This window comes from Babylonia areolata, chromosome 2 (assembly GCF_041734735.1).
Source record: "Babylonia areolata isolate BAREFJ2019XMU chromosome 2, ASM4173473v1, whole genome shotgun sequence".
NCBI classification, from domain to species: domain Eukaryota; kingdom Metazoa; phylum Mollusca; class Gastropoda; order Neogastropoda; family Buccinidae; genus Babylonia; species Babylonia areolata.
Genome location: NC_134877.1, coordinates 67,231,952 through 67,244,451, shown reverse-complemented (window position 1 = coordinate 67,244,451; position 12,500 = coordinate 67,231,952). Strand labels below are relative to the sequence as shown.

The 12,500-nt window shown below is 43.3% G+C and overlaps 1 protein-coding gene across 4 annotated transcripts in view; it reads left to right on the top strand.

Moving 5' to 3' along the window:
- The window catches only part of LOC143276550 (vasoactive intestinal polypeptide receptor 1-like), a 251,435-nt gene that overhangs the window by 201,992 nt on the left and 36,943 nt on the right, over positions 1–12,500 (top strand). For all 4 annotated transcript variants that reach the window (XM_076581141.1, XM_076581150.1, XM_076581123.1 and 1 more), the window contains one exon: positions 461–557. In XM_076581141.1, coding sequence (XP_076437256.1) covers positions 461–557 — 97 coding nt within the window. The remainder of the gene's footprint in view (positions 1–460; positions 558–12,500) is intronic.

The following is a 12,500-nucleotide window of genomic DNA, read 5'->3' as shown; positions in this document are numbered from 1 at the left end:
TTGAAAGACAAACGGTCAGCAAAGATAAACTTGATCGAGTATGTGATTTGTTTTGGAGGGGGTTTTTTTATTCACTTTTTTCAAACTCAAAGTGAAAAGACCATTCATTAGATCGTGTGCGCGTGATCTAGTGTTTTTGATTTGATCCGAAAGTGGTGTGAACTTGTGCGATTCCATTACCACCCCCCAACCCCTCAAAAAAAAAAAACAAAAAAAAAGCAAAGAGACTTTTTTGGAAGTGTTGTGGGAAGAACAAACAAAACGAAGGAAGGGAAAACAGGAAGGAATGTAACATTCGCAGGATTCGCAACTTTTCCAGGCTATAAACAGACAAGTGTGTGAGTGAGTGGTTGAGAAGAGGGGGGAAGGGAGGGCAGACTGCCGGTGGACAATGGAGGAGGTGGTGACGGTGGTGGAGGGACTGACGACCAATGCTCATCCCACCCTCTTGCCCCACCAGGTGGCGGAGCTGTCGGAGGAGGAGCAGAGGGAGAAGCTGAGGAACGCCTTCTACGATTGCTACCGTCAGATGATCACCCAGCCTGTCGACCTCACAGGTGAGCAAAGCGTTTGAATTTTGTTATTGTTTTCACCATCTTGTGTCATTGCGTTTACTTTGATACTGTGTGTGCGTGTGTTTTTCTTTCTTTTAGGGGTGTGGGGGGGGAGGCGTTGGGGATAGGATATCTCTTATGTGTATTTTTGACACAAACTTTATTTTTTAATTCGCCAGGACAGAACAGAGCCGCCAAGATCTTTTAGTATTATATCTGTGGCACTGTCAGCACACCAGTTTTGTTTTGAGTCAAACTCGTACTTAATTAATTGAATTATTAACGGGGTAAACGTGCTGCCATAACCGACTGGAGACGTGCAAAGGGTTCCTTGGACAGACAGGGAGGCGAGAAGGCCCCCCGGAGAGCTAATTAGAGCTGGCGAGAACGACCTGGTGGTTGATTAACTTTAGGACTCCCGTTCTTGACGGCGAGCGCCACTATTGATCGTGAATATTGATGGCGATGAAAGCTAAGGAGTTCTCAGTCACTCAAGCATTGGACTGACGCCAGCAGACTTGGTGTTGACTGCCTGTTGATGAAAAGCGGAAAACTGTTGGTTAGAAAACAGACACTAAGAATTCTAGTGTCTGTGGTTGGAAGACAGGACGGGGGTGTGAACGGAATTGCTGAGGTTCACGCAACGTGTCGTGATGAGGGGTGATGAGGAGGATGACTTCAATATCCCCCCCCATCCCCCCCAAACCCCTACCCCCCACACACACACCAGGAAATAGTGGGGCAGTGAAGGGATTGTAACATAAGCGAAGGGAGTTAGTTCTCTGCTTTCGCATGATCAAGAAGGTTGTTTCTTCTTCTTCTTCTTCTTCTTCTTCTTCTTCTTCTTCTTCTTCTTGTCCTTCTCCTTCTTCTCCTTCTTCTACTGCGGTTTGTCGGGAACCCAAGTTCACATGTTGAACAGCGTTTGTCTTCGTCTGTCAGAAGTATTTGCCGTCCATTTTAGTAGCTAGACATCTGTCTCTGTTTCTTATTTGTTGTCTGTTTGTTTGTTTGTTTGTTTGTTTTTTGTTTCGTTTGAATGTTGATTCCTTTTACACAAATATGGGACAGGCTTTCAGGGCCTGATCAGCGCGTCAGGCACCTGCTGCCTTATATATATATATATATATATATATATATATATATATATATATATATATTCAGCATGTGTAGTGTAGCGTATATGGATCGGTCCACACGCTCTGACACCTTCTTGAAACAGAAACTGACACTGTTTCTGATGCGTGATCTCAAGCAAAGCACAACCACATACATCATCCCGGGGCTGGTTGGGTTAAACAATCTTTAACAGCGCTGCATTTACAAACCAGTCAGAATGTTTCGAAATCTATGTTCACTCCATACTGTGAGGAGTATTGTAAATGCAAAGAAAAGTTAGTGCTGCTAAGACAGCTTGTGCAGGCCAGTCCTGTGTACCTTAGCGTAACGTAGCGTGGAATATTTCCCGGATTTCGTGAATTCTGCAAATGCTTCAATGCATAGTCGGGGAGTTCTAGCAATATGACACGATCTCTCTCTCTCTCTCTCTCTCTCTCTCTCTCTCTCTCTCTCTCTCTCTCTCTCTCTCTCTCTCTCTCTCTCTCTCTCTCACACACACACACACACACACACACACACACACACACACACACACACACACACACACGAAAACAACTCATGGCTGTTTACATTATATATGTTTTGTTAACCAAATTCACGCGAGAGATTTCCAACAAAGAGCATATTCATTTCATGTCCAATCTCCAAGAGGCATTAAGTTACACAGCACTTTGTCTTGTCTGTACTTGATAAAGATTGCTTCAGTTTCAGTTTCAGTAGCTCAAGGAGGCGTCACTGCGTTCGGACAAATCCATATACGCTACACCACATCTGCCAAGCAGATGCCTGACCAGCAGCGTAACCCAACGCGCTTAGTCAGGCCTTGAGAAAAAAAGGTGAATAAATAATAGATAAGCTTACATAAATAAACAAATAAATAATAATTATGATATATAAAAAAGGTAGTAGTAATGATAATAATGATAATAAAATAATAATAATAAATAATAAATAAATAAATAAATAAGACAACAATGATGATAAATAAGCAAATAAATGTAAAACATGAAGACACACATTCACACATACACCCACACATGCATAACAGATATGCACCAAACATGCAGTTTCACAGATATGAAAGCACAGTCAAAAACATATAAACGTACATGAGCTCCAACACACACACACACACACACACACACACATTACCCTGCACCTCCTCTACCCTCCTCCTCCACACACTCATTTCTAGTCTATGTATCTTCGTTTTTGTTTTATGTTGTTGTCGTTGTTTGTTGTATTTTTGATAATTTCATTCGTCATTACCAAAAATTAAAATATCTGCAAATATCAAGCACAAAGATTGATTTATTATCAAAGATTAACTTGCGTTTAATGTGAATGTTGATCAGTATGATTACCCAGATACACGACGTTCGTGAGCCTGGTGCATGGGAGCAGCTGTCCTGAAAATGAAGTACTGATATTCATTGATATTTCCACTGCTCCAGCTATGAGGAAGTCATTCAATGGATATAAAATAATGGCCTCATGCTCCATGGGATGACTTGTTATTACTTTTATTATCATTATTATTGACTCTCTTGTGTAAACAAAGTGAGTCTATGTTTTAACCCGGTGTTCGGTTGTCTGTGTGTGTGTGTGTGTCCGTGGTAAACTTTAACATTGACATTTTCTCTGCAACTACTTTGTCAGTTGACACCAAATTAGGCATAAAGATAGGAAAAATTCAGTTCCTTCCAGTCATCTTGTTTAAAACAATATTGCACCTCTGGGATGGGCACAAAAAAATAAAAATGAAGCCTAATTATTGCAAACTGCATTTACTGCTATATTTATATTTTTTGTATTCTCTAAATTTGGCACTTTCATCTGATATTCTGACCCAACAACAAGAGCAGTCATTATTATCATTTTTTGTTCAAACAGGAACTTCTTTTGCTAAGCATGGAAGTTTTATTTATTTTGCAAACGTTTTGGTGCAGATAGTAAAAAAGGGAAATTACTCTGTAATTAATGCTAAGGGAGTTAATTTGCTTTAAACTGGTCTTTCTCATCTTAAACATTACATTTTGAAATTATACTCAATACATAAAAAGCTTGGATTTTTTTAAAAGTGTATCACAAGTGAGTCTTGAAGGCCTTGCCTCTCTTGTTGTTTTATGTTGTTGTTGTTTGTTGTATTTTTGATAATTTCATTCGTTATTACCAAACATTAAAATGTCTGCAAATATCAAGCACAAAGATTGATTTATTATCAAAGATTAACTTGCGTTTAATGTGAATGTTGATCAGTATGATTACCCAGATACACGACGTTCGTGAGCCTGGTGCATGGGAGCAGCTGTCCTGAAAATGAAGTACTGATATTCATTGATATTTCCACTGCTCCAGCTATGAGGAAGTCATTCAATGGATATAAAATAATGGCCTCATGCTCCATGGGATGACTTGTTATTACTTTTATTATCATTATTATTATATGTTTGTGTACACCATATTAAAAAAAAACATTATCAAACACGCAAATCTTTACACCTTACATTAGACAGACACGTATAACGAGCACGCCCAGATAAATACTTTCACACGTATAAATTTCCATACACGTTCACATTAGCATCTATAGGCATAATTATAATTCTGTACCTGCATACGTTGATTCACATAGACACTGCATACATACACACGCACATCATCGTCTTCATTATCATCGTACCTACCCATTGTACCATTTTACAAACAACAGTATGCAATATGTGAATATTATTACAAGCACCGACACATGAAAGAATCATTCATACATAACATATCAGTTTCAGTTTCAGTAGCTCAAGGAGGCGTCACTGCGTTCGGGCAAATCCATATACGCTACACCACATCTACCAAGCAGATGCCTGACCAGCAGCGTATCCCAACGCGCTTAGTCAGGCCTTGAGAAAAAAAAGGGTGAATAAATAATAGATAAATACATAAAAAAAAGAACTACTACTAATAAAGATAATATGTATAAGGCGTAAAAACTTGATGAAGTCAACTATAAGCGTACATAAAAAAAATTTTAAAAAAATAAAATAAAATGTAACAATAATAATAATAATATTAATAATAATAATAATAATAATAATAATAATAATAATAAAATAAATAAAAAAGACAAGAATGATGATAAATAAGCAAATAAATGTAAAACATGGAGACACACATTCACACATACACCCACATATGCATAACAGATATGCACCAAACAGGCAGTTTCACAGATATGAAAGCACAGTCAAATACACATAAACGTACATGAGCCCCAACACACACACACACACACACACACACACACACACACACACACACACACATTACCCTGCACCTCCTCTACCCCCCTCCTCCACACACTCATTTCTAGGCTACGTATCGCAGCTTCCACGGCACACACACACACACACACACACACACACACACACACACACAAACACACACAGATGAACACTTACTTGTACAAGCACGCACACATACGCCCATAAGATATCAGCCATACAACATTAAAAAGAAAATACATCTCAGCAAACTTCATAAGCAGACTATAATTATATATATATATATATATATATATATATATATATATATATATATATATATACGACTTCCAGTTTCTAAACTGGAATGCTTTCCGGAGTTCAAGTAAGCCGCGAAACAACCATAATGTTGTTGTTATTTAGCTTGATAACAAGAACAAGAAATGTTTATGATTCCGAAATGACTGCTACATTTGGCCACGTACGTGATCTGATCTCCATCCCCGTGTCGTTACGTTCCGCACAAAGCCCCGGGAGCTGGATGCTGAGTTGCTCCCGAAACCTCCTCGTTCATAGGAGGAAGGTGGCAGAATGATTAGGATGCTCATCTTCCAATACAGAGAGTCCCTGAGAGTCTGGGTTCAAATCCCGCTCTCGCTCTTTCTCTCATGTTTGACTGGAAAATCGAGCTGAGCATCAAGTCTTTCGGTTGAGACCGAGGTCCTGTGTGCAGCACGCACTTGGCGCACTGTAAAAGAACCCATGACCACGAATGTTGTCCTCTGGCAAACGTTTATCGAAGAAATTCATTCTGATAGGTACACAAATAATTATATATATATGTATATGTATATAATATATATGCATGTACTCAAGGCCTAAGTGCGTTGGGTTATGCTTCTGGTCGGGCATCTGCCCAGCAGATGTGGTGCTTGTAATATATATATATATATATATATATATATATATATATATATATATATATATATATATATATATATATATATATATATATATACGGATCTGTCCGAACGCAGTGAGATCCTCCTTGAGAAACTGAAACTGAAACTCATCGTTTGACAGGATGGCGTTCAAGGCTGTGCTTCCGCGTTACGGTCCCTGACCACCCGTAAAAATAAATAGATAAGTAAATAAAATAAATAAGTAAGAAAAACACAGCATCAGCGACTGATGCGGGTCAGCATCAGCGGGTGGAGGCATGACGGGGGGTGGGGGTCGGGTGGGGATGGGGAGTGTCTTCTGTGGACTGATGGCCTAGAGGTAACGCGTCCGCCTAGGAAGCGAGAGAATCTGAGGGCGCTGGTTCGAATCACGGCTCAGCCGCTGATATTTTCTCCCCCTCCATTAGACCTTGAATGGTGGTCTGGACGCTAGTCATTCGGATGAGACGATAAACCGAGGTCCCGTGTGCAGCATGCACTTAGCGCACGTAAAAGAACCCACGGCAACAAAAGCGTTGTTCCTGGCAAAATCCTGAAGAAAAATTCACTTCGATAGGAAAAACAAATAAAACTGCACGCAGGAAAAAATACAAAAAAAAAAAAAAATGGGTGGCGCTGTAGTGTAGCGACGCGCTCTCCCTGGGGAGAGCAGCCCGAATTTCACACAGAGAAATCTGTTGTGATAAAAAGGAATACAATACAAATACAAATACCTGCGCTGAGGGTCGTCTCTTGGGGAGCACTAATGCCGGGAGGTAAAGGGGTGGTTCCGAGAAGACCTGCAGCCATCCTTCCTTCCCCAGAGCAGCCTGGATTCCTTCAAGGAAACGCTGTACTCACACGTATATATCCTGTTGTGAAAAAAAAAGTAGGAAATGATTACATAAGTAAGTAAATAAATGAATGAATGAATGAATAATGAATAAGTCGATCAATTGATAAATAGGTGAATAAATAAATAAAGCATCATTTCCAGGCTATTCCCATCACAATTTATATAAAATCGAGTGAACACACAAAGAGAGACTGACACAGAGAGAGAGAGAGAATGCGTGTGTGCGTGCGTGCGAGCGCGCGCGCGCGCGCAGGTGTGTGTGTATTTGTGTGTGGTGACAATGAGATGTTAGTCTAATTGCTAGTCATTCGGACGAGACCGTATAAACCGAAGTCCCGACGTGTGCAGCATGCACTTAGCACACGTAAAACACACACACACACACACACACACACACACACACACACACACACACACACACACACACACACACACACACACACACACACAACAAACAAACAAACAAAGAAACAAACAACAACAACATGACAACAGAAACGTTGTCCCTGGCAAAATGATGTAGCAAAAATGCACTTCGATCGTAAAACAAATACACTCACGGAGGAGAAAAAAAAATCAATCAATAAATAAAAGGATGGCGCTGTACAGTGGCGACATGCTCTCCGCGAGAAGAGGAGCCCGAAGTTCACACAGAAAAAATCTTGTTGACAATGTATTTATTTATTTGTTTATTTGTTTATTTATTTATATATCTATTTGTCTATTCATTTATTTATTTATTTGTGTTTCTGATATGTTTTCTATTTATTTCTTTAATCAATCTTTTTTTTTCTTTTTCTTTTCTTTCTTTTTTTTTTTTAATCAGTCACGTATTTATTTATGGGTTCAAGTCAGGCATGAGAACGGCGAAACAAACCTGATCCAAGAAACATCGCATACATAATTATCTAAACACACACACGCACACGCACACACACACACACACACACACACACACACACACACACACACACACACACACACACACACACACACAATTATATAGAGAGAGACACAGACAGACAGACAGAAACAGAGAGATTAAAAAAACGGGAAAAGAAACATCAAAAAGAAGGGAGAGAGAGAGGAGTGGAGCGACAGAGAGAGAGAGGAGAGAGAGAGAGGGAGAGAGAGACATATAATATTAAAAAACAGGAAAAGAAACACGAACAAGAAGAGAGAGAGTGGTGGGGGGGAGGAGATAGACAGACAGAGAGAGAGAGAGAGAAAGAGAGAGAGAGAGATTAAAAAAACAGGAAAAGAAACATCAAAAAGAAGGGAGAGAGAGGGAGGAAGACACAGAGAGAGAGAGAGAGAGAGAGAGAGGGAGGGAGAGAGAGACAGAGGGAGAGCTGCCGACAGGTGTGTAAGCCGGACTCATTAAGCAAGGGCCGCCGTGCCGTGGCACCAGCCATTAGGGTGATGAACGATCTACCCCCACATCCCGCACCCCCTCAACTCACCCCCACCCAACCCCCAACCCCACCCGTACCCAGTACAGGCTTATTGATGCCTTCCCTTTACTGTCTGCATGTTAGAGCCTCCATCCCCTCACCCTCACCACCACCCCTAGAGGCAGCAAGCGAGACTTGGAAAGTGAGCCAGGAAGAATATAGAAGAGAGAAAAGTTGCCGGGACTGGGGAGAGGTGATCTCTTCACCCAGTCTTTTGACTGCTTTTATTTTGTTAGCATTGCCAGTATCATACTTATTAATAACAGCTTCTGTCAGCTTGAGATGTTTTGGTTCTGCGTGTGTGGGTGGTATGGAGCGTGCTTTTTTTTTTTTTTTTTTTTTCTTTTTTCTTTTTTTTTTTGTGATGGAGTCTCTCGTCGGACCGACGGATGAGTAGGCAGGCAGGTTTGGCTTATCTGTCGGTGTGTGTCCTCATATGGGAGAAGAGGCCGATTCTGGATGCGCAGCACTTCCCACATGTGTTGCAAGGGAAAACGTCTCCAGAAGTTGAGCCCTGCTTCCTTCGCTCACGCTTCTCCTTTATGGCCAGCGTTCTCTTGTTTTCAAACGTCTTTGTGCCACTAGAGGACAGCATCCTCCAGCGAGAGCGGTCAATGGCATCAGTTTCCCAGGAAGCGATGTCTATGATCCAGGCTTTGAGGTTTGTTTTCAAGGTGTCCTTGAAGCGCTTGTAGGGTCTTCCAAGTTCGCGGTGGCCTTCCTTCAGCTGGCCATACAGTAGCATCTTCGGGATCCTGCTGTCTGTCATACGGACAACGTGTCCTGTCCAGCGTAGCTGGCACTGGATCAGCAGGCTTTCGATGCTGGGCAGGCCGCTCCTCTCTAGGACCTGGAGGTTGTAGCGTATCATAATTACAGAGAGGCCGTGGAAAGGACATTCTACGTTTTAAGCGGTTGTGGGTTCCTGAATGCATAAGTATCAAAATGATGCCGTCCTGTCATCGTTCATTTCCTCCACCACCACCACCGAAAAAAATGCAAACAGACAAACAAAGAAAAATTATCTTCAAAAGAAAAGTTGCGGCACGCATTAAACAAAGGAAACCACTCGTAACAAATGGATTATGGTGAACATTTTGTTCTTCAGAAATTTTAAAAAAATCCACTTTTTAATGGGCGAAATTGGACAGACAAACAATCCTGAAAATAGAGTGTGGCTGCCTACACGTCGGGGGTAAAAAAAAATAATGATGATGGTAATGATAATAATAATTATTATTATTATTATTATTATCATCATTATTATTATCATTATATAGCGCTGAATCTTGTGCAGAGACAAATCAAAGCACTTTCGCACCAGTCATTCACACGCATGCATAACTCTAAAACTGGAGAAAATGAAGACAAGGAAGAGGCAGGGAAGGGAGGCTATTTTGGGAAGAGGTGGGTTTTAAGGCCAGACTTGAAAGAGCTGAGTGTGGAGACTTGACGAAGCGAAAGAGGTAGTTCATTCCAATTGCAAGGTCCAGAGACGGAGAAAGAACAGCGGCCAACAGTGGAGTGTCTGAGTCTGGGTATGCGTAAACAGAGTGGATCCGAAGCCGATCGTAGTGAACGGTCATACACGTAAAAGCCCACTCGTGTACATATGAGTGAACGTTGCAGCCCGTCAGGTACGAAAGAAGAAGAAAAAAAGAGAGGAAAAAAAAGAAGAAAAAAAGATGGGTGGCACTGCAGCCGTGTTGCGGCACTGACACAATCCGAATTTCATCCACAGAAAGGGGGAAGGGTTGGTGGGGGGGTGGGGGGGTGGGGTGGCGGGGGGGGGGGGGGGGCGGGGGGGGGGGGGTGGACAAAATAGTAAATTTGATAACTGTCCACACTGACAGTACAGTGGCACTGTACGCCGCGCTCAACGATCGCAGTACCTGAAGTGGATGGGCATGCACCGAGATGTGATTGTCGCTGTCTTGTTCCTTCATTCCTACTTTTCCGGTGCTCGATTTGGCCGCAGGGGGGGTTGAGGGGGTCGGGGGGGGGGGGGGGGGGGGGGGGCACGGGGGGTACGGGTGTGGGGGAGGTGGAGGGAAGGGGTTGAGAAGGGATGGTTGTTAGCATCAGAGATGTCCTATGTCCTTTTCTTACATTCACATGGAGGATAGGACGCAGAGGAAAGAGATAAACTGCGGGGTTTTTTGGGGGGGAGGGCGTGGGGTGTGTGTGTGTTTTGTTGTTTTTTTCAGAAGGAAAGAAGATACGAAAAGAAAAGGGGGGTTGGGGGGGGGGGATGGAAGGAGGAAAGATAGACGAACATACAGAGGAAAAGCGGTGAATAATGTTGAATTACAACAATGATAGGAGAGAGAGAGAGAGAGAGAGAGAGAGAGAGAGAGAGATTCCATTTCGGGATAAATTGTCAAAACGCACTCTGTTAACGGCAAAGGATTAGTTAGTTGTTCTAAACTTTACTAACTCAATTACACACTGATTATTTGGTAACACTGTAAAATAGGCCAAAGTTTGGTTTAAACATCCTGTAACTAATATACATAGTATCGTTATCGACATGTCTATACCAATCTTGCAAAAACCTATCTTTTAAACAACGTTTTCACTTTCTCTTTGAACCATGTAGGATGTACATCAAAACTGTGTTGTTTCAAACCAGAAACAACTTAATCCAATGGCATTCAAGACAGTATGAATATTTTTTCAGGGCCAGTCTGATTGCCAATCGCCGGCACGCGTGTCAGACCCCCGCCCCCTCCACCCTGCCTCCCCTCCGCACTCCACCCCCACCTCTACCCCCCCCCCCCCCCCCCCCCCCCCCCCCCCCCCCCGCCCCCTCCTGATCGACTGCCGTCAGTCAGCGCTGACTGTTGTTGGCTTTTTTGCCTTGCTTTTTCCCCCTCCACCCCACCCCCCCCCCCCCCCCCCCCACACACACACACACACACCCCTCCGAAACGTCAAACACACACACACACACACACACACACACACACACAATGACTCCCCATCACGGAAACACTCCCTGGTGACCCGGGCCCTCTTTTCGGCAGGTCACTGATTAGCTTCATTCCCACACGCCCACAGGACCAGTTTTGACACGCACTCACACAGAAGTCTTCATTTCCTCATGTGTGTCGTGGATTGACTCCCAACGGTGTAGCATCCTGATAGTACCCCCTTCCCCGTCAGTTTTTTTTGTTTGTTTTTTTTACTCCTCGGAGGACAAATATGACCAGCCCAGATGATGCTCGGGGTCTAGCAAGCTATGTAGGACGTGGCCTCATTGTTTGTTAATTTCCAGTTGAAAAACCACCGAGGCAAACCATGTGCTTGTTCTGTATTGTCCATGTGTTCTGTGTGGCTTGTTCAGGATTAAAGAGGTTATGCCAGTCTTGAATAAAAGCTTATTTGTGTTTGCACATTTCTTCTGTCTTTGCTGCTGTGTGCACATGTCAGATGAGGACAGGCCCGGTGTTTCCTTTTTTGGGGGAAGTGTCTGGGTTTGTTCCAGTGTACCTTTTATTTACCTGTGTGCTAGCTGAATCGGTAGCGTAAGCAGCACTGACTTGAAGTTGTGTACCTTGTGAATGGAGAGAGTTACCACCCTTTACTATTGTGTAGGACTAGCCTGGAATGACCACCGTGGGTAAACTTCAGCTTGTCAGAACTCACCCACCCTGGTGGGGATTTTCCTCAGTCCCCACCCCACTCCTCCTCACCCCCCACACCCTCCCTCCCCCCAAACCGCCGCTCCTGCGAAATAAATACTCGAAATTAGCCCCCATCGCCACCCACCCGGGTGGGGGTGCGGATACATCTGGCCCAGTTAGAATCAAAACAAGTTATCATTGTAGAATCCCTGTACGTTTGTTTTCGTTCACTTATGATGAAGAGGAGGGAGGATGAGGTGGGGGTGGGGGACGCGGGGTGGGGTGGGGTGGAGGAGTTTCAGTAAAAGCTACGCCCGAACTAACACCTTTCCCTTTCCAATAGAACCAGTAGAAGGGGGTGGGGAGGGGGGGGTAATTTCCAACTAGGACCTGGGGCGGGGAGGGGGGGGGGGGGGCATTCGAGGCCTAGAATGATCCCGGGGTAAAACCCAAGAGGGGGGAGGGGGATAGTTTGAGGATGTTACAACACCGGGTTGTACCTTTGTTTGCAAGCAACAGATGATTCTAGTCCCTGTGAGGAGCACTTCTGGCCACCCACAGAGAAAATATCGCCCCCCCCCCCCCCCCCCACACTCTACCCTCCGCTTCACCTCTCTCTTGTATTGTATTACTAATTTTTGTCACAAGGGAGAGCGCGTCGCTACACTGAGAGCGCCACCCATTTTTTTGTAT